At 53.9% G+C, this 27,936-nt stretch overlaps 2 protein-coding genes across 6 annotated transcripts; one reads left to right on the top strand and one right to left on the bottom strand.

The window, feature by feature from the left end:
- Positions 1-576: 576 nt before the first annotated feature.
- On the bottom strand, positions 577-3,671 carry EDF1 (endothelial differentiation related factor 1). Its single transcript, XM_083875908.1, has 5 exons — positions 3,518-3,671; positions 3,362-3,413; positions 2,218-2,378; positions 1,633-1,726; positions 577-1,122 (listed from the first exon to the last, which is right to left on the bottom strand). Exons 1-5 carry the CDS (start codon positions 3,593-3,595, stop codon positions 1,061-1,063), a joined length of 447 nt encoding a protein of 148 aa, XP_083732034.1. The 5' UTR covers positions 3,596-3,671; the 3' UTR covers positions 577-1,060.
- Positions 3,672-7,553: 3,882 nt separating this feature from the next.
- On the top strand, positions 7,554-27,549 carry TRAF2 (TNF receptor associated factor 2). Of its 5 annotated transcripts, none has more exons than XM_083875855.1 (10): positions 7,554-7,606; positions 8,923-9,143; positions 9,702-9,780; positions 10,129-10,227; positions 18,613-18,684; positions 20,158-20,232; positions 21,161-21,520; positions 22,449-22,626; positions 23,416-23,564; positions 24,234-27,549. In XM_083875855.1, exons 2-10 carry the CDS (start codon positions 8,956-8,958, stop codon positions 24,450-24,452), a joined length of 1,419 nt encoding a protein of 472 aa, XP_083731981.1. In that variant the 5' UTR covers positions 7,554-7,606; positions 8,923-8,955; the 3' UTR covers positions 24,453-27,549. The 5 variants fall into 5 exon arrangements, with proteins under 5 accessions (XP_083731981.1, XP_083731982.1, XP_083731983.1 ...); XM_083875856.1 differs by lacking the exon at positions 7,554-7,606 and adding an exon at positions 7,651-7,783; XM_083875857.1 differs by lacking the exon at positions 7,554-7,606 and adding an exon at positions 7,836-7,859.
- Positions 27,550-27,936: the final 387 nt, after the last annotated feature.

Below are 27,936 nucleotides of genomic sequence, written 5' to 3'. Positions count from 1 at the left end.
CAGCTTTCTTACCATACCACTGTGAATTCCAAACCCAGCCCCACACACAGCCCAGCTCAGCTCAGACCCTGCACAACGAGGAGCCCACCAGTATCTTGCTACCCCCAGCCCCCCTGTCCAGGTGGAGACATGCTGCTTTCCCAGATTGTGACCAGAGCCTGTGTCCCTCCCACCCAGCTGTGTCCCCTCCCCTGAGGTGATGCCTCAGTCACGCCCAGCACCATCCCCACACTCGTGTTCTGCTTGCAGAAATGGGAGCCCAACAGAGCTGAGAGCTGGGGAAGGGCACGGAGTGCTCAGGCTTCACCTGATGTCTCTGTACCTGCCTGGCCCTGCAGATCCCCACAGCCTCCTCTCACCTGCACAGCACTGATTCCATCCCCAGCTGCTGGCCAAGCTGCACCACCCCTGACACAGAGAGAGGTGACACAGCCAGGAAGGCTGTGGTAGCACTGACCCTCATCCCAGGACTCCAATGTCTCTTTAATTACAATCCCAGAAGGGAAATATGGTGCAGCTCCAGTCACACCCAGACACAACATTCACTAACAGTCACATGCAGCAGCTCCCCTGGGCAACTGAAGGGTATCAAACTTTATTATAGATCTCTTTAAAACAGGCTGGAAAGAACAAACCGAACTCAGTGAGATACAGTGACTGAGTCATCATTTCTGATCGAGCCCCAACTCTCCCAAATCATTTATGTATATCTCACCCATCCCCCAAATTGCTTCAATTAAATCATCACATTTCAGGCCACCCTAAGTGCCTTAACATCAGCTGCTGCCAACACCACAATGCACATGTTTTCTGGCAAATCAGAGACAGGGTTTGGGTTGTTTTTTTTTCTTGGGGTTTAGATCCTCAATCTCTGAAAAGGAGCAAGGAAAAACAAACATCAGGAAAATTGCTTCTTTAAGATTGCCTTTTTACAGCAGGTACAGATTGAGCAGATTTCCCCCCAAAGCAAGTCTGAAACCCTCTTGTTCAGCTTGGCAATTTGCAGAGTGGTTGAGGAGAACCAGATCAGTCTGAGCAAACTAATTTCGAGGCTTTATTGTCATTTCCCTTTGGGGCCAGTTTCCAGAGGTTTTCCAATGTCCTTTCCACGCAGTTTGAGTCCTGGAATAAGACAAAAGGAGACCACCACCATCAGCACTCAATCATTCACCAAATAACTTTAGTTCCACCAAATTCAGCCTTAAGGAAGAGAACATCAAGAGAGCAGGGAAACCAGAGTTCAAGAGAATCCGACTTTAGTTTCTAGGAGCACCAAACCAACTTCAAACAAAAACTGATCAGACGGGACCTGAACCAGCCCAGAAGAGTAAAACCAACACTAAACCCTTCCCCAAGTGCAATCAGGCTTCCATGGGTCTCAGCATCTCAGATTTTGGGGGCAAGCACATAGGGATGGACCCCAGGGCAGAGCTGCAGGCAGGAAAGTGCAGACAAAGATCAACAACTCCTGGTTCAGTCAGCAGATCCAGCTGTTATCAGAACATGACTAAATGGCACCACACCCACAATAAACTCCAGCCAGCAACATTCCTCACAGGAAAAAGGTAAATACTTTCCCCCAAACCAGCCTTCCAAACATTTGCAGTGTTTCTGAAGTCTCCCCTAACTCACCGATGGCTCTTTCGATCTTGCCCATGACCTGGTTGTTGGGGATGGCTCGTCCTGATTCGTAGTCGGCGATAACTTGTGGTTTTTCATTGATTTTCTGAAAAGAGAGGATGAGTCCCACACAGGATTCACACAGATAAGGAATGGCCCCTCATTTCCCCAGGACAGATGACAAAGTGCTGCCCACAGGCTGACCCCATCCCATCAGCACCCCCTCTGCAGTGTCCAGCACTGGGAACATCCATCCCAAATGGACCTTGACCTCCCTCCTTTTAAGGAGGAATAGGAACACCAGGGATTGCTGCTCCTTCTGACAGCAGGGAGTTGCTGACATTGCTCAGCCCAGGTGGTACAAACGTCTCGGGTTGGTATGAGCTGCTGGGAGGAGCAGGGAGCAGCCAGAGAGGCTCTGCCTCCAACCTGCAGCTCAAGGGCTGCACAGACAAACCTCTAAACTTCTCCCAGAAGCTGCCAGGACATCAGACACCAGAGATGCTGCACTCCCCAAACCTCCAGCCCATCAGACCAGCCCAGTGCAGGTGCCCAGGAGGGAACAGGTGCCCACCCTCCCCTGGGGTGGTCACTCACCGTGGCCAGGTCCTTCTGTGTGAGGCCCTTGCTCTGCCTGCCCTGCTGGATCACTTTGCCCACCTCCAGGGAAACTCTGTCATGGTGCAGCTCCTCTGTTTCCCGGTCAAGCTTGGCTGTGTTCTTTGTAATGAAGTGTTGTTTGTTCTGGCCCGCCGCCCCTGCCGTTCGCAGCAGCAACAAAAGAACAACCAAGGACAAACAAAATAAGGCTCAGAGCTCTGCCAAAAAGTATGAAAGGATGTTTTCCAAGCCCTCAGCTGCCCAGGATACCAGGGAACTGTCAGGGTTTCAACACACCAACATCAATATTGATCTCACACAGATCCTGATCATCAGGGAACATTACCTTAGCCCTGTTCATGGTGCTGTGCACACCTGGCCACACAAACACCTTTCCTTTCCCTACTTCACACCTCAACTTCACTCCACACAGGGCAAACCTTGCTCTTCTTTGGGGATTTAATGCTCAAACTTTGCTACAGACACACCTTTGTGCTGCAGCACAGAGAAGTCAATACCTGAACTTGAATCATGCTCACTCAGGTATGAGGCAGCACGAGTAAGTGGCTCTTAAGCAATTTTCTGATACTTTTTATTAATAAAGTCTAACTGTACTTAGCTTTGCTGAAAGACTGAGCTTCAAAAACACATTGTTTTCTCTCATGTTAGATATAGTATTTAATCCCTAGTTTGAACCCTTTCTCTCATATTACATTCGGTGTCCCAATAAACCAGATTAACCTGCTGCAAGGGTCATCTCTCTATTTATTCCCAACCATCAGAATTGCCTCCCTACAGTGGGAGAACCCGGCAATTTACGCCGGAGAGGAAACAAGGACTTTTTAAAGACCATCACCATAGGAAGATCGGCAGCCACTGCAATTCATAAGAGAAATAAGCTGCAAAACGGGGAGCTTAAGTTTTAAGATCATAAAACCTAAAAGATCTCCGCATAAGGCAGGCAGAGAGCTCTGCCCTGGGCCTCCACCAGGAGCTCGGGGGCAGCTCCAGGGGCGCCATCCCGGCGGCTCCTTGGCCCAGCCGGGGCTCCTCGGCCCAGCCAGGCGGTGCCGCCTCCCGCCCCCGCTCCCCACCCCGGGCCCCCGCCTCACACCGGACCGGGATACCCCGGGATACCCACACTTCTTGGAGGTCTCCACGTCCTCGCCGCGCCGCTGGGCCGCCAAGATCGCCTGGGGAAAGAGCGAAGGTGAGCGCGGCGCTGTTGGGGGCGGAGGCCTGGCCCACGCCCGCCCGCCCGGCCGCGCACCCGGGCCCCGCCGCTCCCCGCACCGACCTGCTTGGACTTGGCCTGGGCCGCGCTCGGGCCCTTCTTGCGCAGCACCGTAACCGTGTCCCAGTCACTCTCCGCCATCGCTGCGACCCCGCCCGGGCCGCGCCCGCCGCCGGGCTCCGCCCACCGCCCGCCTCCGGGGGGCGTGGCCGTGCCGCCCGCTGATAGGGCGAGGCGCACGCCCGTCAGGAAAAACGGCCGCTGATAGGCGAGAACAGGCGCGAGCGCAGCGGGCGGGGCCGAGGTTCCGGCATGGACTGTTGGCCTAAAAGCGCCCAGGCGTGACGCAGCTCCGTTTGACAGGCGCAGCGCTCTGCCAATCAGCCTACTCGCTGTGCGATTGGCTGGCGCGCACGCCAACCTGGGGGCGGTGCCATGTGCCCTGTACACACTACGATTGGCTATCAGCCCTGCCAGTCACGCGGCAGGCGGCAGGGATTGGTTTGCTCTGCGGCGCTGTCAGAACCGTTGAGCAAACAGCGCTGCCTGGCTATCCGAGCCGAGCATGCGCAGTGCGGCGGTTTGCGGTGTCGGTTTCCCCGGGCCGCCGGTACCGGGTCCGCCTGGGCCGGGCAGGGCCGGGCAGGGCAGGGAGCGGGCCCTCCGTGCTGAGGGGAGCCCCTAGAGCGTCCACAGGGCGGGCACGGGCACGGAGGGGGCCAGGGAGGAGCGGCTGGGGGCACCGGGTTGGTTCAGCCCAGATAGGGCAATACCGTGGTCAAACCTCACCGGGGCCTGCCGGTGAGACAGCCCCAACCTCTGCTCTGGGACAGGGACAGGAGCCGGGCCAGGGCAGGGAAAGGCTCTTCCCCCAGAGGGTTCAGGCACTGCCCAGGCTCCCCAGGGAATGGGCACAGAGCTCCAGGAGCCTTTGGACAGCACTGCCAGGGGTGCCCAGGGGGGGATTGTTGGGGGGTCTGGGCAGGGACAGGGGCTGGGCTGGGTGATCCCTGTGGGTCCATTCCAGCTTGGGATTTTCTGTGATTCCATCCCTAAGAAAATCCCTAAACTGCACCAGAACCACCTAGAAAGTTTCGCAGTCAAGGCGTGAAAAGCTGTTCCTGCTCTCGTCATTTCTGAAGCGAGAGGAAACGGAGTTAACACTCCCAGGGCGGGTTTTTGTGGGGTCTTCCCATGACAAAGCACAGGAGGAGCAGCCGGATCCCGGTCACGGCGATGATCTGGGCGTTGCTCGGAAATCAGCTGTCATCTGTCATTTGTGTTATAAATGACAGTAATATATTGGCTTTTGCATTTATTATTATATTGGTTTTTGCATGTTGTTATTAATCACAATTATTTTGATATGTTACAATTTATAATTCCTTTTAACTGCTCGTTAATAAAATATAATCTATCAGTTTATGTATGCACTGTATAGTTTATATAAATAGTAGCGTGATAAATATATCAGCCTTAGCAAAATATTAAAATAGAGACTATGTAATGTTAAAATGCTTTTTTGTAACTAACTCAGAGGATGGTGTAAAACAATTTTGTTGTTTCTCACATCTGCGGACTGGCCTCTCCAAGTGATAACAGTGACCAAAAATCAGAGTCCCGCAGAAGAATTTCTTGACTCCTCCTTATCACAGAGTGTGAAACAGCAGGATAGAACCACAAGAACAAATAAAACATATTGACCTAATCTACAGGATGTCACGCGGACAAGTCAAATTTAAAACCAAACAAAAGGGTTCGTGGAACATCAAACACTCACAAGAATGTTTGAATAAAGTCATGATAAGCATGTAACCTCCAGTGATGTAACAATATATAGAGAACATTGTTCAAAGTTAACCCTGTGTTCTTTGGCCAATCACCAAAAATGCCCCAGTGCTGGATATTGTCCGGTTTCAAAAAAATTTTAAGAGTGAAATTTGTTTTCCACATGTGTCACCTGTCGCAGGGAACAGGAGGAAGCGGCTCTGGCGGTGGGACATGAGCGGGGAGCAGGGTTCTCTCCTCGGGCCGTGCGGTGGAGCCGGGCTGTGGCAGCAGCAGGGCTGGGAACAGCCCCGGGTGGTCCCATCCCCTCTCACGGTTATCGTGAGCATCTCCAGGGGGTTCTGTCCGTCCCGCCTCCATTGGGAGCGGCCCCCCGGCCCCGTCCCGCGGCGGTGCGCCTTTCCCGTCCCCTCGGAGCAGCACATCCCGCCCGGCACCGCCCCAGGGCACGGCTCACTTCAGGAAGCGCAGACAGACAGGGCTTTTCCTCACTGACATCACCGCGTTCTCCAGGCCGGCGTTCCCAGAGCGGTGCGGCTGGCGCTGGGAAAGGGCTGTGGGAGCGCAGGGATGGGTGGAGCGGTGCCCAGCCCGGGGGAGCTGTGCCTGTGCCATTCCCGGTGCGGACACACGCGGGGATAATTCTGCCCGACACATTCAGGGATGCTCTGCCCCGGCTCCATTCCCGGTACACGCAGGGATGCTCTGCCCGACACATTCAGGGATGCTCTGCCCCGGCTCCATTCCCGGTGCGGACACACGCAGGGATGCTCTGCCCCGGTTCCCGGACAGGAACCCCCCGCCCTGACGGTGCCCGAGCAGCGCTGCCCCCTCGCCTGGCCCGTGTCCCCTGGTCCCCCCGGCCCCCCGCGCCCTCCCTTGCCCCGCACCTCTCCGGCCCCGTGTCCTCAGCGCTCTCCCAGGAGAGTCGCCCTGGCCGCTCTCTCAGGGCTGTGTCACCGCGCCCGGCTCCAGGGCCAGGACTTCCCCGTCCCCGGTGAATTCCCCGCAGGGAACGCGCCCGCTGCCGGCGCGGGGGGCGGTGAAGCCCCGGGGCCGGGCCGGGCCGGGCTGGGGGGGCAGGCGGGCTGGGGACCCCGGGTGACAAATACCGTGACCTTTTGTCGCACAAGTTCCCCTGCGAAAAGCACCTGGCGGTGAGCTCAGCGCGGGCTGCGCCGCGCGTTTCCCCCGGCACAGACACTTTTCCTGCCATCGCCCGTCCCGCCGCCGCCCATCCTTCCCCAGGGCCGCGCTCCCCTGTCCGGCCGGCCATGGCCGCGGCACTCTGTGCGCAGGTAGGCGAGCGCCGCCCGTACCCAACATGACCTTAGAACAATTCCTGAGGGAGCCAGGGCTCGCTCCGGGACCAGGGGCCGCTCACCTGGGGGGAGGTGGCTGGTGGGACCCGGGGGGACAGGTTTGGGTACCACGGTCACTCCAGGGAGGATGCAGAGGATGCTCGAGGGGGCCCAGGGATGGACAAAGGGACCCGGGAGGTGGATGAGGTGGATGAGGGGGATGAGGTGGGCTCAGGGGGTGGATGAGGTGGATGAGGTGGGCTCAGGGGATGGATGAGGTGGATGAGGTGGGCTCAGGGGGTGGATGAGGGGGATGAGGTGGGCTCAGGGGGTGGATGAGGGAATCCAGGGGGTGGATGAGGAGTCCTGGCGGAGTGTGAGGGGTCTGGGCTCATCCCCAGCAGGGTCTCCCGAGGCAGGGACATGGCAGGAGACCCTGGGGGGTCAGTGAGGAAGAGGTGACAGAGGAGGGGGTGAGGGGAGGTGACACTGGGGGGGGTGACAGTGGGGTGGCAGGGGGTACAGCTGGGTATGACTGTGGGGTGCTGAGGGCAGTGACAGGGATGGATGTGGGGGTGATAGGGGTGCACACGCGGGTGATGGTGGCGTGGTTGTCAGTGTCGGGGTGTCAGGGATGGGCAGTGACGTGTTGGGGCACTGGGGACGCAGGGATGGGTGATTTGGGGGGTCAGGGGTGTCGGTGTGGGGGTGTCGGGGTGTCAGGGGTGGGCGGTGATGTGTTGGGGGCACTGGGGACGCAGGGATGGGTGATTTGGGGGGGTCTAGGGCGTCGGTGTGGGGATGTTGCGGGTACAGGGGGGGCTGATGGTGTTGAGGATGTCGGGGGCGTGGCCGTTTTGCCGGTGGGCGTGGCCGTTTTACCGATGGGCGTGGCTGTTTACAGGTGGGCGTGGCCTCTTTCCGGGGGCGGGGCGCTGCCGGGGCGGAGCTTTTAATGAGGCGGGCCCGTTACCGGGGTGGGCGGGGCTCAGGCCCGCCACACGTGTCCGGGGGCGGGGCCCGGCGGCTCTTCCGGTGCGAGCGGAGCGAGGGCCGCGGGCCGGTGAGTGCGGGGCCGTGCGGGGCGGCGGGGCCGGGCCTCGCTCCCTCCCTCCCTCCGCCCGGAGCCCGGCCCGGCCTCAGCCCCCAGGCCGCGGGGAGCCCGGGACACACCGGGGCAGCCGCGGGCTCCTCTCCGGTTCGCCGTGTCTCCTCTCCTGGGGGCTCCTCCCGGGGACAGGTTTGGGGTGTTCAGCCTGGAGAGGAGAAGGCTCCGGGCAGAGCTCAGAGCCCCTGCCAGGGCCTGACGGGGCGAGGTGCTGGAGAGGGACTTTGGTCAAGGACGTGGAGTGATAGGACAAGGGGGAATGGCTTCACATGAACAGAGGGCAGGGCTGGAGGGGAGATTGGGCAGGAATTGTTCCCTGGCAGGGGGGGCAGGGCCTGGCACAGGGTGCCCAGAGCAGCTGGGGCTGCCCCTGGATCCCTGGAATGGAAATTGGGGCTTGGAGCAGCCTGGGACAGTGGGAGGGGTCCCTGGGACAGTGGGGGGGTGTCCCTGGGACAGTGGGGGGGTGTCCCTGGGACAGTGGGAGGGGTCCCTGGGACAGTGGGGGGGGGGGTCCCTGGGACAGTGGGAGGGTCCCTGGGACAGTGGGGGGGGTCCCTGGGACAGTGGGAGGTGACCCTGCCATGGCTGGGGAGGAATAAAATGAGTTTTAAGGTCCCTTCCCACCCAAATCCATGGATGTGCTCTTTGGGTGTTTCAGGTGGCTCTGCTGTGCAGTCACAGGGGATGAAGGTGTGAGATGTGCAAGCAGCCAAAACAAAAGCCTTTTGTTGTTTTCCTCCTTTCCAACGTGCCTCTCGTGTCCTCATTGTTCATCCCTGGGGACAATTGTGGACAGTTCTCTGTGCCTGGTTGGGCACCAGCACTAAACCTGGGCTCTGCTTTCCCCAGGGAACATCCAGGACCAGAGTTTTGGTCCCTCCTGGCAGTGACAGGAGTGAAGGCAGGCATTGGCAGGCTGTGGTGGCCAGCAGGGTTTTGGTTTATGATATTTATTTCTCATCACCTTTAAGACAGTTTTTTTTTACCTTATTTGGAGCAAGAAGCTCTGATATCTCTAAACAGGCTGCATTTCAGTCAACTCAGGAGGTTTTATTAGGTCTGTCCTTCCTGTCTCTGTGTTCTGGATTTAGTTCTAAAATTCAAGTTTCCTCCCGTGTTTGGGAGGTGAAGGCAGGCCTGTGGTGTGGTTTGCATCAGTCTGTTCACTCCTGTTGGGGACAGTCTAATGATCTGTGAGCAACACAGTTTATATGACAAATCACCCCCATGCAATTGTAATCAGCTGGAGAAAATGCTTTTATTTTCAGTCTCTGGAGATACAGCCGGAACTTTTCGTTCACATGGCAGCAGCAAACTCCTCTCCACCTGGTTCTTTGGATCTAAACCAGCCTGGGTTCGCAAAGGAGATCCTGGGAACGAAGCTGGAGGTGAAATACCTGTGCTCTGACTGCAAGAACATCCTGAGGCGGCCGTTCCAGGCGCAGTGTGGCCATCGTTACTGCTCCTACTGCCTCAAGAAAATCATCAGGTAACTGCTGTGCCTTCAGTTTCAAGAATGCTTGAAAAGGCATTTTCAAGAACAGAAGCAGAGAAAAGTGTCATTTCAATTTCAGGACCTTCTCAGTGAGGGATCTGTGTTCACTCATTGAGGTTCAGCATCACCTCTTTTCTAAGGGAATATGTGATCTCTGACTTGCCTTTGTTGTTGCTTCACAGTTCTCTTTTTCCAGAATCCCCTGCATTGTTTTTGCCATTGAGGAGGCAGTCCAGGTCTGCCCATCATCTCCTTCAGTCCTCATCACAGCCATAAAGTCATAATTTCATGGTTTTGTCAAAATGGGAGATGTTTAAGCACAAGCTGGATTCCAGAGAAGTTTCCTTGTGTTCTGTCTCACTCCTACCTTTGAGTGAGGGAGGCCTAATAGAATGAATAATTGGCAGAAGAAAAAAATACACACAAGCTCAAAGTGTTGCTTTAAAAATAAGAAAACACTGTCATTTCATAAAGTTACCAAAAATCAATTTATTGTTAAATCATAATCATGAAACACAACAAAAAAAATTAATTTATTTTTCTGTCTGATAGTGCTGGACCTCAGAAGTGTGCCAGCTGTATCCAGGAAGGAATATATGAAGAAGGAATTTCTATTTTGGAAACAAGCTCGGTAAGGGAAAATGCATTTTTTTCTTAAAAAAAAATCTAACAGATCACTGGTGTCAGTAGTACGGGTTGCAGTTTTTGTTTGAAACATGAGCTCTGAGAACCCCTTTTTCCTAGGAACCCTTTTCTCCAGCAGTGAGAAGGGTGATTACTGTGTTGGCTCCTCAGGGCTGTAATCCAGGGCACGTGTGTGCAGTGCTGCCCTACTTAAAGCTTTGGTTGCTGTTCACACACCTCTGAGGGCTGATGGGGCAACTGGTCTAGGAGGAGTTTTCAGAAACATTCAAAGTCCTGATCAAAACTCCAACCCCTCAGTAATATTTGTGGTTTTCTTGTTTTTTTTCCTTTTCAGGCTTTCCCAGACAACGCGGCGCGGAGGGAAGTGGAGAGTCTGCCTGCTGTCTGCATCAACAGCGGCTGCACCTGGAAGGGAACCATCAAAGAGTACGAGGTACAGGCCACAGCAAGGCTTGGAGTGTCTGCATCCTTCTTTCCTCTGTTTTTGGGGAAGGCTCAGGGTGCTGTCCGTGCCTGCTGACAGTGGGGGAAAGGTTGTCAAATCCCTGGACTTTGCTGTCAGCTGGAGAGGTGCCCTGAGTGAGGGTTTGTGTGCCCTGCTGAGGGCACAGGCTGGACTGAGATTGGTTCAGGTTTGCTTATGATCACAGGGATTTGCTTGTGAGCACGTCCCTTCCGTGATGGGAACCACCTGCTCTCTTTGCAGCTCTTTTCTGCTGTACAAGACTGCCAAGGAATTGCTGTGCCATGAAATGGTTGTGAGTTTCTCTGCATTTTGTGAACCTAAAACTCTTCAGACTCCATCAGCTCACAGAAAGTGTCCTGGTCCCATTTCAGCTGTCTCCAGAGCTACCAGGGCAATGGCACTGGATGTTGGGCACTGTCTGGTCACTTTTCACCCCCAGCTGTTCTGGGACACAAGGCTGCTGGACAGGATGGTTTTCCACCTCATTTCTCTTTGAGGAGAGAGAGAAGAGATGCTACTACTAGCACCCACTAGCTTTTCAATCCAGGTTTTATTTGTGGCTGTGGGTGCTTGGCCCATAGCAGGTGAATGTGTGTGAAGCTTTTGGCTCCTGAAGCACAATTTTGTCATCCCTCTTGAAATGGCAGAACCAGCACACGGGAGGCCTGAGATAAGAGGAATACATTTTATTTGTCTCTAACACTTGCTCCAGATAAAGATCATAGCCTGGTGGTTCACAGAGCTTTGGTAGTGACTGAGATGTGTCTCAGGAACAGGTTTAACCTCAGTCTGCCCAGGCTAACACTGGGATTCTCTCCATGATGCCATTGCAAGGTGGAAGCAACAGCTGTGCATCAGACCTGAGTGTTTTGTCCCTACTGTTGAGCCTGTTAGCAGACTGATGCTTCTGCGGCTCTGCTTCCTTGTCCTGCTGTCTGAGCCTTCTGCTGTGCTCTCAGAGTTCAGTCCAAGAGATGAGGATGTTGGTGCTAAACGGATCTGCTGCTGTGAGCCCCCATTTGTACATCTGTGAGAGGCTGTTGGTGTGGATGTGGGACTGAAGAAGTGGCAGATGAAAAGCTTAACTCTCCCACAGCAGAGTTTGGGGATGGCATGTCAGGGAACAGGGTTCCCTGGTACTGAGGTTTCAGGTTCAGGTGGTGTCTGCAGGTTGTTTGCTCCATGTTTTAATTTCTGCTGGTGCCCAGAAGTCTGATGTCTTTTGCAGTGATTCCAGTGAGGTAATCTTCATTATACTAAACCAAATTACATGTCAGTGACTTCCAGCACTGATTGTGCTGTGGCTGATGAGCTGTGCTGAACTTTTTCTGCTGGTTTTAAAGAAGATCTTAGCGTCTTCTTGCAGAATTCAGTAAAAATCTTCAGCTGCCAAAGGTTCTCCCTGTGCGTTCTGACAGGTGTTTGGGTGCTTGAGTCCAGACAGAGCTTCCCCTGGGCATTCAGAAGGGCAGCAGCCTGTCCTGGGATCAGGGCTGCAGGAGCACAGGTGCCCCAGAACCTTGCACACTCCTGGATGGATGAGTCTGTGCCTTGTTTTTACTCTCCACCTGATCTTCCCAAGCCCCAGTTTGGTATTTGCTGGGTCAGAGGATGATTGATAGAGGTGTGGCCCTGGAGCTTGTGGGTCTGTGACATGCATCTCCCCTGCCAGGGGTTTTTGTGAGTCTCGAGGACTCCTCTGTGGGGTTTTGGAGCAGTGCTGGTCACTTCCTGTCAGGGGCTGAGTCATGTCTCCTGCCTGTCCTGGTGGCACTCAGCCTAAGGAAGGTTATTTTGTGTCCTCTCAGGAAAAGCTGGCTCTTTCCTGGGAACTGGTGGTAGGAGGCAAGATCTGGCTTGTGTTATCTCCTCCCAGCTCTCTGCCAAAGAGCTGTGGCATTTGATCAGGGCTGGCTGTCCCCACGCTGCCAGAGCCGTGTGTGTGGCTGAGGAGGGCTGGGAAAGGAGGCACTGAATGGCTGTGTTAGCCCAGGGCCTGTTGGCACCTTGGGCTGAGGTTAAACCCAGTCCTCAGGGCCACAGCACAGAGCTGCTGGTGCAGAAGAGCTTTGTCTGTGGCCGCGCTGTGGGTAACGTCCTGCAGCAGCTCAGCACTCCCACTCTGGAAAGTCCCTCTGAGCTCTTTCTGACAGGACATGGAAAGTCCCTCAGAGCGAATTCACTGTTTGCTAATTTAAAAAATCATGTGTTGTGCTGAGAGAGGCTGCTCTCCCCGTGCAAATCAAGAGTTACTGTCGCTTCTGGTTTGCTAATCTTATTAGGGCACACACCGGGGGAAAATGTTCTGCAGCTGGAAAGCTCAAGCCTCACAAAGAGGAGTAAAATGGATTTCAGTTTTGGTTTCTGTTCAGGCAGACTAAAGCGTGGCTCTCAAAGGGAAGCACAAAACTGAATGAGTGCAGTCTGCTTGGACATGACTTGCACTTCTGCTTCAAGCTGTGTGGACCACTTGAAATATTTAAGTCTGGATTGATGGCTGCATTTTTCAGAGTTTGTAAATATTTGGATAAAGTGGTTTGTGTGGGGGGGCTGAAGGGTGTTTCCTTATATTAGTGACCTTATTTCCTGCATGTACATTTGGAAAATCAGATTGTGGGCATGAGCCTTTAGATTCAAGAGCAAAGTCTGAGCCTGGCTGCAGAAACTAAACCCAGCCCATTAAAGTGAAAGGGAAAATCTCAAAAATGGTCCTGGTGATATCCAGGAGAGGGAGTTTGTGGATCCTCAGCTCTGGTGTGTTTTTCCTCCTGCCTTACAGTATCTCTAGCTGCCCACATCCCTCTCCTGTTTATCAAGATATTGTTGTCTGTTTTCATACACGTTTTATTTATGCTTTTCATCCCACCAGTTCCCTTCCTGTGCCCTCCCCCCAGGAGTGGGATGGGAGGAGGAGACTGAGGAGGGGCACACAGGGGGTCAGCTTTGGAATTCCCCCTGGTTACCCTAGACAGGGGATTTAACTCAGCCCTCTTCAGATGGAAACAGAATTAACTGAGACATAAGGAAATGAAATTGTCCAATTTTAGGAAGGAGAACTAAGTTTTGAGCTTAAACATGACATCTGTATTTAAACTAAGTATTGTGGGGCTCAGACAAGCTCAGCTCCTGAGGCTGAGCAGCAGTCAGGGAACAAGCTGGCTTAGTCAGTGCTGGAGGGAACGTGCTTTCCTCAAGTTTGTTGTTGTCACTTTAGTTTTAGAGAGTTCTTTGTAAGGTAAACCTGGAAGGCTGCAGAAAGTGCAAAACTCCGAACCCAAGTGATGTTACCCAAAAGCCTGTGGTGTCAGGAGGGATGTTTGCAGTCCCTTCTGGGCTACGTGGCTTCCTGGCAGAACAGGATAACCAGGCATTCCTTTCTGCCCACAGCTCATACTGAGGAGATGCTGTAGAACCCCCACCACACCTTATCTAGGGAAAACTCTCTCTTGAGGAGTGCTGCTGGGGGCCCTGAGCCAGGGGTTCCTCCTGTGCACTGTGTCATGGCCCTCCTTCCCAGCTGCAGGAATGACCCAACAGGTCATTTCCCAGGAATGCCTCAACAGGTTTTGGTGGTGATTTTCAGCTGAGGCTGAAACTTCAGGGTTTTGCACGTTGCTCAGAGGAGAGCTGTTGGTCTTTGGAGCTCGTTCACCTGTCTCCTGCTCCACAAAGCTGTACCTCAGGGTTGTGTCAGTGTTGTCCATGTGGGGTACAATGCTCGTGGTGCTGTGGCAGGAGCACCTGGTGCTGCTGTATCAGGGTGACCAGCCTTGTCTTTAAAACCCAGTTCAGCATTTATTGTCTTCTTCCGAAGGTTTTGGCTCCGAATTGTGGCCTGGTGGTGAAGTGCAGTTTGCAGCTAGCTCCAGCCTGACCAGCAGGACCAGACAGTTTTCTGGTGAGAGAATCCCTGACTCGCACACGCAGGTGACCAAAAGGACCTGCTGCTTTTGGAAAAGGGATCAGACACACCTTTGCTTTCCAGAGCCAGAGCTGAGGCTCACAAAGACATCCCAGCCATGCTCACAGTCCCCACAGTAATCAGTGTAGCTGCTGCCCAGACATGAGGCGATTTCCCGTCCAAACCTGTGGTGGGAGGTGAAGCCACAGGGAGTGCTGGAGAGCCTGCGTGGGACGGGGGTGGAAAGCCCCAGCTGCAGAAGGTCTGGTCTTCACTTCCGAAACCACCTCAGCCTTCTTGTGGTGGCCCAAAAATTAATAGTTTTGACATCTGTCCCTTGGAGAGTGAAAAGCTGTAAGTCACAAGGTTTGAAGTGGAGGTGAGTGCTCAGGGTGCCTTCTGTGCTGTGAGGAAATGCCTCACCATTAATGCAGCTGAGGGAGTTGTGGAGGGGTTTGGAAAAAGCATCCTGGAGTGTGCCAGCACTTCATGCTTGTTCGTAGTTGAAGGCAACCAGGAGTGGCAGAACCTAATTTAGAAAATGTCAGAAAACCTGCTGCTGCTTCAAAAGCATTTTGTACTCTCCTCTGCCCTGAGAAACCCCCCTTCCCTTCACACTTGGGTTTGGTGCCTGAAACACTGCCTTGGTGTCCTCTGCCAGCAATCCCCAAATCAGACCTTTGTCTGATCAGCCCTAACAACTGATGAACAAAACTTCAACAGTGAAAATGAGAGTTCCTGCCCTGGGTCTGAACAGAGGCGTGAGCCAGGCCACAGGAACCCCCACAAGGCTTTTGGTGCCTTTTGTCCTCACCTGAGTGGGCACCAGGGCACAGAGCAGTGGTGAGGGTGAGTTGGGTTCCCCTGCCCTCACTGCCTGCCCAGCTGGAGTCAACAGTACCTACTAAAGCAAACTTCATCTCTTGTTTTGACAGTTGCTTTGAAGTTTGAATATTTATGATGCCAAGTGAATTTGCTTAGATCTGTCAACAGCATGTCCCAGCAAGGGAAATGTTTGTGTCTGGCACCAGCCTGTGTGATGGTCTCAGAAAGCTCCCATTCCCATTTGGCACTGGGAGTTACAGACTGGGTTCCTTCTTTCCAGCCTTGCATTGCTGGGCTCCCTGCAGCAGCACAAGGGCTGGGCGTGTGGTCACCCTCTGGTAGCCTGTGTGGGGAAAGGTTCAAACAAGCCTGGCACAGAACCAGCTTAGGGCTTCCCTGGCAGGAGGAGCTGCAGCACAGAAGGACATGGGGACTGCAGAGGAGCAGCACATCCCAAAGCACCTGCCTTGTGTGGCACATTCCCATCTTGCAGGCTCTGGAGCCCCTGGGGAACTGCCAGAGGTACACAAAGCAACTGATGCTTTTTTAGCACAAAGGATTCAGGTTCCCTCAAAATCTCTCTTTTACACTGGAGAGACATTTTCAGTGTTTTCTCTACAATTCCATGGGCCCAGCCTTTGTCTTGTAGCCAGGGTACCGTGTCCAAGGAGCCAAGTGCTGCACATGGCAGTGCTGGGGCTGGGGACCACCCAAGCCCTGATGGCCCCAGCTGTGCCCTGTGCCGTGGCAGTTTTCTTTCCTCTGCCATCCTGGTAGTTTTGCTTCCTTCTTGTTGCTCCCTTCCAGCTGCCAAGCCCTCGAGCTGTCTGCTGCAGCTACTGTTGCTGTGCTCAGAGGAAACTAATGGAGTGACTTTCCAAGACCAGGGGACTTTGCAGAAATGCTGTAGCATGCAGCTCACTCTGAGCCTGTCCTGCTGTCCCTTGTCCCTCTGCCAGCCCTGCCCTTTGCTGTGACCTTCCCAGAGGCCTTGGCAGAGCTATCTCACAGCAGCTGCTCCAACAGTGGCATTTCCCAGCTGCCTGCCTTGTCCCTTTGCTGGAGGGGGAACCCGGTATGGTGCTGATGGATTCCTAACATGGTTACAAGACCTGTAAAAAACTGGATCTGTGTGGATGTGGCAGGTTATGAGCAAAGCAGCCAGGCAGCAGGGGCGTGTCCTGCTCTGCCACCAGGGTGTGGAGGTGATGATTTCCAGCAGAAACCTCTTCCAGAGTTGAAATCAAATTTTGCAGTGTCCTGAGGTGAAATGGTGATCAGATTAAACTGCAGTTTTCCCTCTTGCCTGAGGGAGAAGTAGGGAAGCAGCTCATGCTGGCATTGCATAGAACCAGAGAATATCCCAAGCTGGAGGTGACCCACAAGTGGTGTCTGATTTTCTAACCTTCCTCACCTCTGGTGAGCTCCCAGAGAATGGCCTGTCTGAGGGTGGTGGGTGATGGGCAGGCTGCTGTGGGGTCGTGTCACTGTTTGTTATTAGGGAAAGAAAAATTGGTGTGTGGATCAATCAGTGGCTTTGGTTGTAACTGAGTGGGAAGAACCAGGTGTTGCTGAAGGCTGTTAACTCTGCCCCATTTGATTTTCCTGCTCCTGCTGTTGGATGCTGCAGGCTGGTGTGTGCCTCACTGGGTAAACCATTCTCTTCCCCCTGACATCTGTGTGACTTGATTTCCACTCTGGTTCCCTCTGGGACAGTGCCTGCTCTTGCCTAGCCCCACTCACAGCCATGGATTTCTAGAGCTCCCAAAAACTCCCCAAGCAAATGCCTGGATGTCAGTGGTGCTTATCCCTGCAGCAGAAGCCGCAGCTGTGGGTTTGGGAAAGATACAAACAGGACGATTGCTCCACTGCTGGGGGAGTGGAGTGTGGCAGATCAGGCTCCAGTGCCAGCCCCTCCTCTTGGCTCCCAGGGCGGGTTGGATTTCTTCCAGCAGTGATACCATCCATCTCTGTCCGGACACCCACGTGGGGTGAGAGGAACAGGGGATTCCAGAAGAGCCTGAAACTGTTTATACAGAAATGTTTGGATCTGCACTGGCTGCAGCTTCTGGGTGTCTTTAACCATTTACACACAGAACAGTTGCACTTTGAGCTCAGCAGGGCTGGTTTCCTTCCCGTGCTGCAGGCAGGGCTGCCCATCTTGGGCATTGTGCTGTGGAGAGGAGTCAGGATGGAGGATAAATGCTGGGAGATGGGGAGTGTGCAGAGGGTGGTAGTTTCACACCCAGCTTGCTGGCATGGGAGACCGTAAATTTGAAATATTTCCTTTTAAAATAGTTGCCTCTGCAGTGAAGTTTCCTTCTTTCATCCAGACCATCTGTTCTGCCAGTGCTTTGTGGGTCATGGGGTAGATGTTATCAGGTGTTTATAGAACATGAGAGCAGTAGGTGGGTAGAAGAAGAAAGGGCTCAGCCCCTCCGAGTGAGTGGGATAAAGGCAGGCACTTGGCCTTCTCCTCCTCTGCAGGCAACAGCCTCCATGGGGGCAGCCGTGTCCATGTGGGCAGCAGTCCCCCCAAACCCTGCTGGCTGTGTGCCCTCTCCAGGGACACACAGTGGAGCTCTGGGCTTAAGTTACTCACTTAAAGCATCAAACGGAGAGAGTGACCAAGAAAGAAGCTGGAGTGGAGCTACTGCTGGTTTCAGTTTCCACTACCTGATGTGTGAGAGGGTGAGGTTGGTGCATATTCCTCCAGAAGGCAACAGAGATTCAATGTGATGAACTTCTCAAACATCTGGTTTCAGATAGCTGCATTAGAAATGCTCCTGGATGGGTTTTTTTCTGTCCCTACTGTGGCAGGAGACTTCAGTGCTCTTATCTTTTAATTTGAGTTTTGATCTGCATATTCATGGTGTTTCCAATGCCTTGTTTCAGCTGGTGGGTGTATAATGAGAAGATTTAAGCAGTGTGGAAATGGCATAGAGGCAGAGGCATGTTCCAGCATTCATTTAGCCAGCACTGTTGCCCAAGAGTCTGCTGAGGACAGAGGATCACATTGCCCTGGTCGTTTGTTGAGCCTCTCTGGCCATCACCCAGCCTGACTGGCTGCAGGGGCAGGTGCTTGTATGCAGGGACTGGTAAATGAAACAGTTAAAAAATATCTTTCTTTCTGGTTGAAAAATGGTGTTCTAATTCAAACGTGAAGATACAATCAGACAGCTCAGCTTGGTGTGTGATGAGCTGGCACAGGGCCTGTGCCTCAGCTGACTGATAACCATTACAGTGGAAAAATTATCCAAATTATCCTGTGGCTCACTCCACTCAACCTGCCTCAGTGTGTCTTCTCCTGGCAGAGCCATAAAAGGAGTTTCCTGTTGACTATCTTGGCCATCAAAGCAATAATTTGATTTTTTTTCTAAATCATTGTAGCAGCGTTTAAATAGAGGTTGAGGCTGTGTAGGCACCCAAAATTGGTTCAGCCTGGAGGCCACAGGATGAGTCAGCAGCTCAGAGGGATCAGCATCACCAAGGTCTGAGTGTAGGTTGATAAATCCAGCACTCAACTGTAATAAGGTATAAACCCACCCCTGTGGGATTGTGCCCATCACAGAACCTCCATGGGGCTTTTATTTGAGGACAAATATCTCCTGTGTGTTCCTTTACAGGCCCATGATGAAGTCTGCCCCGAATTCCCGCTGACTTGCGAAGGCTGTGGGAAGAAGATTCCCAGGGAGAAGGTATCCATCCCTCTGACCCTGTGCCACGGGGGTATTTGGTGTCCTGATGGGCCGAGCTTGGTATTGTAGGAGCAGGGAGGAGCAGAGTCCATTAGGAAACAAAGTGGGGAAAACAACTGAGTGCAGCTGTCAGTGTGAGTGTGAGTTTCCCATAAGGATGGGTGTGAGGGAATGTGCTCCAGGGGCACCTGCAGGTCAGTGTTGCTGCTGCTGCCACTGCCACCTCCCTTGGAACCGTGTCTGGGGCAGAGCCTCTGGGAGAAAAGCACTCTCATGGTTTATGTTCTGTGTAGAGCAATTCTGTCAACTCAACCACTGCTGCAATTTTGGTAAGAGACCCCATCTCCAGCTATATTAATTGATATCTAATTAATCATCTGATGGAATCCATGCCTATAGCATCTCCAGATTGCTGGCTCTGGGACATGGTTCAAAAGTCTGAAAAATTCAAGTTTTTGGAAACATTTTCAAAAAGCATCTTCACCTGAAACCATCTTGATTTCTACAGGCAAATATTTTTAGTAGCACTATTGGAAAAAGCCCTTTAGCAGGGCAGGGGAACAGAGGCAGCAAAAAGAGGAGTAAAACAGTTCTTCCAAATGGCAGCATAGCGAGGGGGTGGGGGTACAGCCCAGCTCAGGAGGGAGCCAGCCCATGGGTGATCTACCCTGTGTTTAAATATTAACTCCTGTGTTTATCTCCCCAAACGCTTGTTGATTACTTGCTGTCATGTTAACTCTGAGTAACCCAACTCATTTCCCAAGCCAGATGGCTCTAGAAGACTTTAAAAAAGTGGTTTAAAACCAAGTTTTAAGTGACATCTGTTGCAGCAGATGTAGGAGTTAAGCGGGGAGGGAATATGGTGGTTGTTCAGAACAGAGCTCTGGTGTCTGATGGTGAGGGGTGTACTAAACCCAAGATGAAGCTGTGACAGTGCTTGTTGGATTAATCATGCTTTGTGTGGGAACCTGAACCAGTCATCTCAGTGCTGAGGGGTTAGTGACACCTCTCTGCAGAAATGTAATGCTGGGCATGGAGGTAAAAATACCAACCTGTAGCACGTCCTGACCAGAGTTTGTGTGAAGTGCCCAAAATGAATTGTGCCCTTGTTTCGTGGGGTTGTTGCCCACGCCTCCCATTCCTCAGTAAAACTCATCATTCTGCATCCACAGCTTGTACCTGCACCCATTGCTTTTTATCTCTTGCATGGGCAGGTGAGCAGTGAGACCTCCCAGCCATCAAGAGAAAGGGAAATTAAGCTTTCTTCAGGGGTCAGGGCTGTATTTGTATTCCAGTGAAAGTCACACCTGATGGTGGGCAGAGCCCAGGTTTAGTGGGCACTGCAGCAGCTGGTGATTAGCCACAGCTTGGACATTCTTCAGCTTGGCTGCAGTTTCCCAAATGTCAGGGGGATGGAAAGGGAGCACTGGGGACACATAAGATCTAACACTGCCTTCCTTCCTGTCTTTCTAGTTTCGGGACCACGTGAAGACCTGTGGCAGATCCAAAGTGCCTTGTCGGTTTGAGGCTGTGGGCTGTGCTGAGGTGGTAAGGGCTCCTCTCTTGGGTTACCTTGGGGCTTTTCAGTCCCAGAGTTAGAGTTCACCTACAAACTGCTGCTGCCCAAACTGTCACACGTGTTTACCTTCAGGTATTCGATTTAACCCATTGCACATGGAGCTTCACACCATTTGCTGTACAGAGTGGGTGTCCCAGGTGTTTCCTTCCTGTGGAGGGAAATCTCCTCCTAAAGAGCACCATAAGTGTTTTGGGACTCTGGTGATTATCCTGCTTTCAGGGGGAATGGCTTCACTTTGCCAGAGGTCACGTTTAGATGAGATTTTAAGGAAAAAATTGTTCCTTGTGAGGGTGGGGAAGCCCTGGCACAGGTTGCCTCGAGGAGCTGTGGATCCCTGGAGGTGTCCAAGGCCAGGTTGGATGGGGCTTGGAGCAACCAGGTTTAGTGGAAGGTGTCCCTGCCCAAGGCAGAGAGTGGGACAGGATGAGTTTTAATGTCTCTTCGAATCCAAGCAAGTGGGTAATGAGTTGTGATTACAGTGACCTGTAAGCAAAGAACTGGGGCCAGGCCATATTTCTCTGTGTCACTGAGTTTTTGCACATCCCACTGGTTCATATAAATCCCTCCTCCAGGGGGTTATGTGAGGCTTTGTCCTTTGTTGCTGTTGGGTACATCTGACAGAGCTTTTCTGGGAGGAAGGCAGAGCAGCCCAGTACAGCTGGGGGAAGTGTTTTATCATCCCTCATTGTATGTGATTTGAAGCATTTCTAAAACTAAACAAAAACCCACACCACCCCAACCAAACTGCATTTTTTAATTCTTTCTTTGTTTTTTTTTCCCCCCTATAAATCATAAATTTAAAGCTGATGTTGTGACTTGGATAGGAGGAATTTGTTCTGTGGATGGTGACAGTGTAGATTGTACATGCTGTATGGGGGTATATTTCTCTTCATGTAGGTGGAAAATGAAAAACTGCTGGAGCATGAAAGGAAATGTTTGGCAGAGCATCTCTACATGCTGCTGAGCTCTGTGCTCAGCCTCAAGACTGGTGCTGGGGACCCGAAACCCCTTCCTGTCCTTTCTTCATCACAAAACAGCTCCCCACTGCTGGTAGCAAACTCCCTGTGCTCGGAGTCGGAGCTCTCCCGGTCCCTGGAGCTCCTGGGAAGGTGTGAGGCCCTTGAGAGGAAAACAGTGACCTTTGAGAACATTGTCTGTGTGCTCAACCGAGAGGTGGAGAGAGTATCTGTGACAGCTGAAGCCTACAGCCGCCAGCACCGGCTGGACCAGGAGAAAATAGAAACCCTGAGCAACAAGGTGTGTAATTCCTCACCTGGGCTTCCCAGCACTCCCAGCAGAGGTTGTTTCCTGTTTCCAACCCGTGTCATGAGCTATCAGAGCTTCACCACCTGGCCCTGAAACTCCACAAATATGAAGGCAGAACTAAAATACCCTTTGTGCCTGTGCCCAACCCTCAACAGCCCCTTGGAAAAGCTGGGAATTTAACTGACCTGTGTAAAACTTTGGATCTCTGTTAATTATCAAGCTGGGCAAGATACCAAGGGGTTCTTCCTCAGGGGTTTTCTGACAAGAGCTAGAGCACCTAGAATTTCACTGCATCTCACTGACCCTGTGGGGCTGCTCACCTTCCAGATCTTTCCAAAGGAGTGCTGCCTTTGCTAAAGGAGTGCCATCAGTGCTGCTGCCTGCAGCAACAGGCTGGATGTGTGAAGGAGCTGCCTCCACCATTCTGCTCCAGCACGGTCCCTGTGTAGTGCTCCTGGCACCTGGCACCTGGAGCTGTGCAGTTTGCAGGGTACCTGTGCTCTCTGGGCTGCTCATCTGGCCTGACCCTGTGTGAGCTGGCACAGGGATGAACCCTCCAGGGGGTGTTGGTTCTTCTCTTTCTCAGTTTAGTTTTGTCACAGTGCTGAGTTATTGTGGATTTTTTTTCCCCATCCTCAGTTCTTGTGCTGCTCAGCCAATAGAGCAACTCCTTGGAAGGAGTTTTACATTGGGAAGGTTTCCAGCTCAAGCACTGAGCTGAGCTGTATCAATGAACCTTGTCCAGAGTGACAGGGCACAGAAGGAAGAAGCTTCAGTGAATTGGTTTATCTTGCCCAGTTTCCCCCTCCCACACTCCCTGTCCATTCTGGAGAAAGTCTCTCACTGAAGAGCAGCCCCAGGGTCTGCCTGGCCCCAGGGCCAGAGTGTTTCTAACCTGCACTTGTGTCCCACCGAGCAGGTCCGGCAGCTGGAGAGGAGCATCGGGCTCAAAGACCTGGCCATGGCTGAGATGGAGGAGAAGATCCGCAACATGGAGGCCTCCACCTACGATGGGGTTTTCGTCTGGAAGATCACAGAGTTTGCCCGGAAGCGTCAGGAGGCGATCACGGGCCGCTCTCCTGCCATCTTCTCTCCAGGTGGGCAAAATCCCCAAAAACTTTTATGTCTCATGGCAGGTCCTTTGCTTGGGACGTGCTGCCAAGGCCAGGCTGAGAAAATCAGACCAAGAAAAGAAATATTCCGTGTGGAAAGGGGTGTTTTGTCTTGGAGAGTGAAGCAGGCGGAGCAGTGCTGTTCCAAGAGGGCTGAGAGGAGAGAGGTACAGGCTGTGGATGGGATGAGAAAGGGAATTGGCTGTAGTGGTTTGGTTTGCATTAAATATAAGGGCAAGGAAATAGCAGCTGGTATCTGTGTTAAAGAAAAGGAAGTGGAGTTACTGCTCGAATTATCGTGAGGACAGAGTGATTGCCACAGGGTTTGGCAAAGGGCAAAATCTTGAGTTCAAAACAGCAAATTGTACAAGGAAGGTTCATTCAGGGCCTAACCTGGGACAAGCCAGGGTGCAGCCCATCAGTCTCAGGGGGCAAGGGGGATGGCCTTGCTGGATTCTTGCTCTGCTCCTTGCCTGGGCCAGGAAGAGCAGGATGCCCGGTTGCCTGGTCCATCTCCCTGGCTGCTCCCACCATTCTGGAGACATCCTTCCTCCTGTTCCTCTATGGGTTTTACATTCACAAGGTGAGGGGAGTGCTGAGAAGGCCCAGAGAGGCAGTGGGGATGTTCTCCTTGGACTAGCAGAAGGGTTATCTGTCCTGAGAGCCGTTGGGTGAAGCAGGTGGGGAGGAAGGAGCAGAGTTCAGAGACATCTGCTGGTACCAGGCTGGGCTGCACTGGACCCTCACTGTGCCTGTTCCACACTTTTCTGGCAGCTTTCTACACCAGCAAGTACGGCTACAAGATGTGTCTGCGCGTGTACCTGAACGGGGACGGCACCGGCCGCGGGACCCACCTGTCCCTGTTCTTTGTGGTGATGAAGGGGCCCAACGATGCGCTGCTGCGGTGGCCCTTCAACCAGAAGGTGGGTCTGGAGCAGAGCCCACTGTGACCAGCACAGCCTGTCTGGTTTGGCACCCACGAGCCTCTCAGCACTGTCACTCTGGCCTGCTTGGCAAGGCAGAGGAAGAGTTTGGCTGCCACGGGGGTTCCCTGGGTGTGCTGACAGCACCAGCTGTGCTCTGGGGAAAAAAGGGGGTGACATGGGATGTTTGGAACCCCAGAGAGCCTCTGCAGGGGTTGAGGGCAAGGGAAGGTTGTGGTGGCCCCACAGCTCAGGGACAGTGGGTGCTCACTCCATGTCAGGAGCTCAGATCCCAGCTCCTGGCATTGCAGGTTTGTGGAGCACGTGGAGACTGAGCAGGCACGAGTGGATGCAGAAAGGACAACAGCCCTCCCTCAGGGGAATGCCTGTGTGCAGTGTTGGTACTGAGAGCAAGGTGTAGGTTTTCAGTCTGACAGCCCTGTGCTGCCACAGGGAAGTTTCCAGTGACAGCCAGGATGGAGGGATGGGGAAAATTTCTACAGGATGTTACTGAGGTGGTGTTTCTCTCCTGGTGCCACTCAGAGGTGTTTCCCCAGTACAAGGTGGCCGTGGCTGTTGGTATCTGCACCTCTCACAGCAGGTCACTGGGCTGGGCTTCTGTGTGTCTTTAATTCAGCCACTCCCTTATGTTTTCACCTTTCCCCACAGGTCACCCTGATGCTTCTGGACCAGAATAACCGGGAGCACATCATCGACGCCTTCCGCCCCGACGTGACGTCCTCGTCCTTCCAGCGCCCTGTCACAGAGATGAACATTGCCAGTGGCTGCCCCCTCTTCTGCCCCGTGTCCGTCATGGAAGCCAAGAACTCCTACGTGCGTGATGATGCCATCTTTATTAAAGCCATCGTTGATCTCACGGGCCTCTAACCCTCCTGACCTTGGAGCAGTGAGCGAGGAACCAGCACTGCCCAGGGCATCTCCCGCCTGTGCTGCACTTCAGGCGGGTCTCAGAGTGAGAGGAGGGGGCACAGAGAGGGGAAGAGCCCTTCCTGAAAAGGGACCTTTGCTCTGAGTGGAAACGAGGTGTCTGATGGGAGCTCCCTTTCCTGAGGAGAGGGTTGGGTGGACACTGGCAGGCTGTGGGATATGGAAGATTCCCTGCAGGGACTTGGGTGTCTGAACTACTGCTGTCTGGACTCCAGTGGAAACCAGTGCAGCTCTTGCTCGACCAGTTCAGCTGACATCCACAGCTCTCTGTAGTAAAACAGCGATTTGCCCTGGCGGAGCTCCACCTCCTGGGGATTTTGGCTCAGCTGTCTAGGATTTCCCTCTGAGCTCTCTGTGTTCCTGGAAGCTGTGTGCTTTGGGGTGCCGTGGCTCTGCACTGCTGGTTGTTCCACACCTGGGAGACAAGGAGGGCGTGTGACAGCTGCAGAGCCAGCTGGGCAAGAGAGACACAGACTGGTTTGGTGCTATTGGTGTGTTAGGAGTGTGCTGAGCCCGGCTGCAGGGCAGGGGAGCCCTGAGTCCAGCCCTCACTGGGTGTGGGGTGGGTGGTGTGTGCTGGAGTGTGGAATGGGGCAGGAGGTGCTGCTGCCCAGGAGGGACCATGGGGCAGCACCAGGGATGCCTGTAGGGAAGGAGAAGTGAATCTGCTGTGGAGATTGTCCCTCCTGTGCCAGGAGAGGAGGGTGACACATGGTTTGGTGTGCACCCTGTGAGCCCCAGGCCCTGTCCCCCTCTGCCCTGTGTGCCAACAGCACTGGGTGGGATGGGTGCTGGGATGGGACCTGTCTTTGCTCATGAGCAAAGGCACAGGCTCTGAACTGGCTGTGCTCCCGTGGTGGGACAGCTCCACCATCCTTCCCAAGGCTCCTGCTGCTATTCAGCTCCACGTCCGTCTGTGGCCACGCTGCTGTGTCTGTCTGGGCACTGCTACCTCGGGCTGTGGGATGTTACTGTCTGCCCACAGGGCCTGCAGTCACCAGCAGCAGCTGTCCCTCACTGTTCCTCCCCATCCCCTGAGCTCAGGATTGTGACAGCACGCTGGAGCTCTTCCTTCACTAAGGCCCCACGTTGAACCTGGGGGCTGGAGAAGTGAAGTGTGTTGTCCCCTTTCTGTCCCTGGGCTCCTTCCCTCTGGGCAGCTCATGTTCAGCAACCATGAGAAGGTTTCTCTCGGTGTTAGTGGGGAAGAACTGGCTGCCACATCCCTGCACAGTGCCCTCTGCAGCTTTGTTGTGGCCATGGGTAGCTCTGGATGGGCCCTGATCCAGGGCCCAGGAGTCAAAGTTTTGTTGCCTCCTGTGCCTGGGCTTTCCACACCACACCCCTGTCAGTGGCTGAATGTGCCCCAGGAGATGTTTTGTTGGTGACAGAACCAGCTGTGAACACCCTGCAGGGATCAGGGGCCCTGGGTGGCTCCTGTGCTGCTCCTGGGGGCTGGAGCATGGTCTTCGATGGCTGGAGGGATTGACCCTCCCCTGCCAGCAGCTCCTGCCAGGTGCCCAGCCTGGCTCTGAGGGCTGCAGAGCCTGCCAGGCTTGTGGCCTGCACGTGCCTTGGCTCTGGCAGAGCCACCCTGAGGGGTCCAGAACACCCCAGGCTGTGCCCTGGCAGGGAGCCCTGCAGGGTCTGGCTGTCCCACCAGGCACTGGCACTGCCCTGACCTGCCCCGGGGCTGTTTGGAATGTCCCTGCTGCTGCCCAGGAACTTAGGGGTGCCCAGTGCCCTGCAGGCTGAGCTGGACCCTGGCCCAAGCTGAACCTCTTTGCACCCACGGCTGCTGTGCTGGCCAGGGGCCTTCCAGAGAGGTGCTGGAGTGACCTATGAGCCCTTGGGAATTGCTGTGAGGAATTTCTCACACCTGAGTTTGCAGGGCCTGGGGACAGACCCAGCCCCTGCTGTTGGGGAGGGGGACAGAAGCAGGTGACAGCACAGCCTAACTAGGCTGGGAGAGGGGTGACAGGACCCTTCCCTTTGTGCAAGCCCCCTCCAGCCTGTCCCAAGGGACAGATCACGCCCTGTGTTGCTGCTCTCACCCTGTGCCTTATGAGGAAAAATGCCAGGCTAGCAGAGCCCTGCTCCCGTCTACAGCAGCTCCCCAGGGATGCCTGGAAAAGCCTGGGAAGGGAGAGGAAGGTCAGCTCTGCTCATAAATCACTGGGAATTGAGTGGGGGAGAGCTTGTTCTGTGTTGATCAGAATCTCTGCTCGTGGGGTGCTGTCTGCAGCAGGACTGGGGTGGTGCCAGGAGGGTCTGTGGAGACAGTGACTCATCTGGGGGGATCTGGGCTGCTCTCAGGGTGGGAGCTGGTCCTCCTGCCCCAGCACACGTTTGGAAGGTCAGTGGCAGAGTTGGTGCTGCAGCAAAGCTCAGGCTGAACTCTTCAGGCCACGGGGTTACTGCTGGAGAGGAAACATGGCCTGTCAGGAGCTTTTTCCTCCCCACCCTTCTCCTGGTGCTGACCCTGTACGGGCCTTTTTTGGCTCTTAGTGGCTCTGGAGCTGGCAGCAGGAGTTGTGTTTATGTGCTGCAGGCAGGGGCCCAGCCCCTTCCCCGGCACTGCTCTGCCAGCCCGGCAGCCACACAAACGAACACTGGACACGAGCCACCGCTGGATTTTTGTGGAGTTTTTTTCCTTTTTGACCACACCATCTCAGCCTGGCACTGTGAACTAGGTTTTGTTTTCCTTGAGGGGGTAGTATGGTCAGAACCACTAATAAAAGCTGTTTGAACAGCCTCATTGTGTATGACACAGGGGACGCTGGGCACAGCATGGGGAGGATTGCCTGGGGATGGAGGGGTTTCTCTGCTGGGGGATTATTTCTGTGCTGGGAACTCTCCCCAGCTCCTGCCTCCCAAACCAGGAGGGAACAGGGGGGCTGTAAGGGGAAGGGAAGGAGCTGGAGTCTGGCTGCTGGAGCTCCACTGGGCTGAAAGGCCAGTGAGAACCAGTGCAGCAATGCTGGGTCAGTGGTTCTACTGCTGGTAAGCCAAATCCAACACTCCTGTTCCTGGGTTGTAAAAGGGTACAGAACAGGCTACTTTTCCCTCGCTGTTCTTGGGAGCCCAGTGCCTCCAGTATGGTAGCCCAGCTTGAGCTGAACATGTGTGGGAGCAGCAGCCTGCTGGCATCCACTCACTGTGTGTGGAAGAAACAAACAAGGGATGACCACAGGCACCTGTCCCCTCTGGGAAGCCCCCAGACCCTCTTCATACCACAGCATCTGCTGCGCCACGGAGAGGCAAAGGGCAATGAGGGGACTGTGGCATTGCAGCTCAGGAAGCTGCTGTGGCACAGAAATGCCAAACAGCACTGGAGGGCTCTGCTTACCTGTTCCGTGCTTGTTAGTGCTTGGAAAAACAAATCCAAGAGGGAGCCAGCCCCTAGCTTGTCCTGGAGCCTGCA

Source organism: Zosterops lateralis, assembly GCF_965231275.1.
Source record: "Zosterops lateralis genome assembly, chromosome: 20".
In the NCBI taxonomy this organism is placed as follows: domain Eukaryota; kingdom Metazoa; phylum Chordata; class Aves; order Passeriformes; family Zosteropidae; genus Zosterops; species Zosterops lateralis.
This window is presented reverse-complemented; position numbering and strand designations above follow the sequence as displayed.

Coding starts and splice junctions, on each gene's coding strand:
- EDF1 (XM_083875908.1), bottom strand. CDS start 3,595: ATGGCGGAGAGTGACTGGGACACGGTTACGGTGCTGCGCAAGAAGGGC. Junction 2,379..3,361: donor CGTGGAGACCTCCAAGAAGT/GTGGGTATCCCG, acceptor TGCGAACGGCAG/GGGCGGCGGGCCAGAACAAA. Junction 1,727..2,217: donor CACAGAAGGACCTGGCCACG/GTGAGTGACCAC, acceptor CTCTCTTTTCAG/AAAATCAATGAAAAACCACA.
- TRAF2 (XM_083875853.1), top strand. CDS start 8,866: ATGACAAATCACCCCCATGCAATTGTAATCAGCTGGAGAAAATGCTTT. Junction 18,685..20,157: donor AGAAGATTCCCAGGGAGAAG/GTATCCATCCCT, acceptor CTGTCTTTCTAG/TTTCGGGACCACGTGAAGAC. Junction 20,233..21,160: donor CTGTGGGCTGTGCTGAGGTG/GTAAGGGCTCCT, acceptor CTCTTCATGTAG/GTGGAAAATGAAAAACTGCT.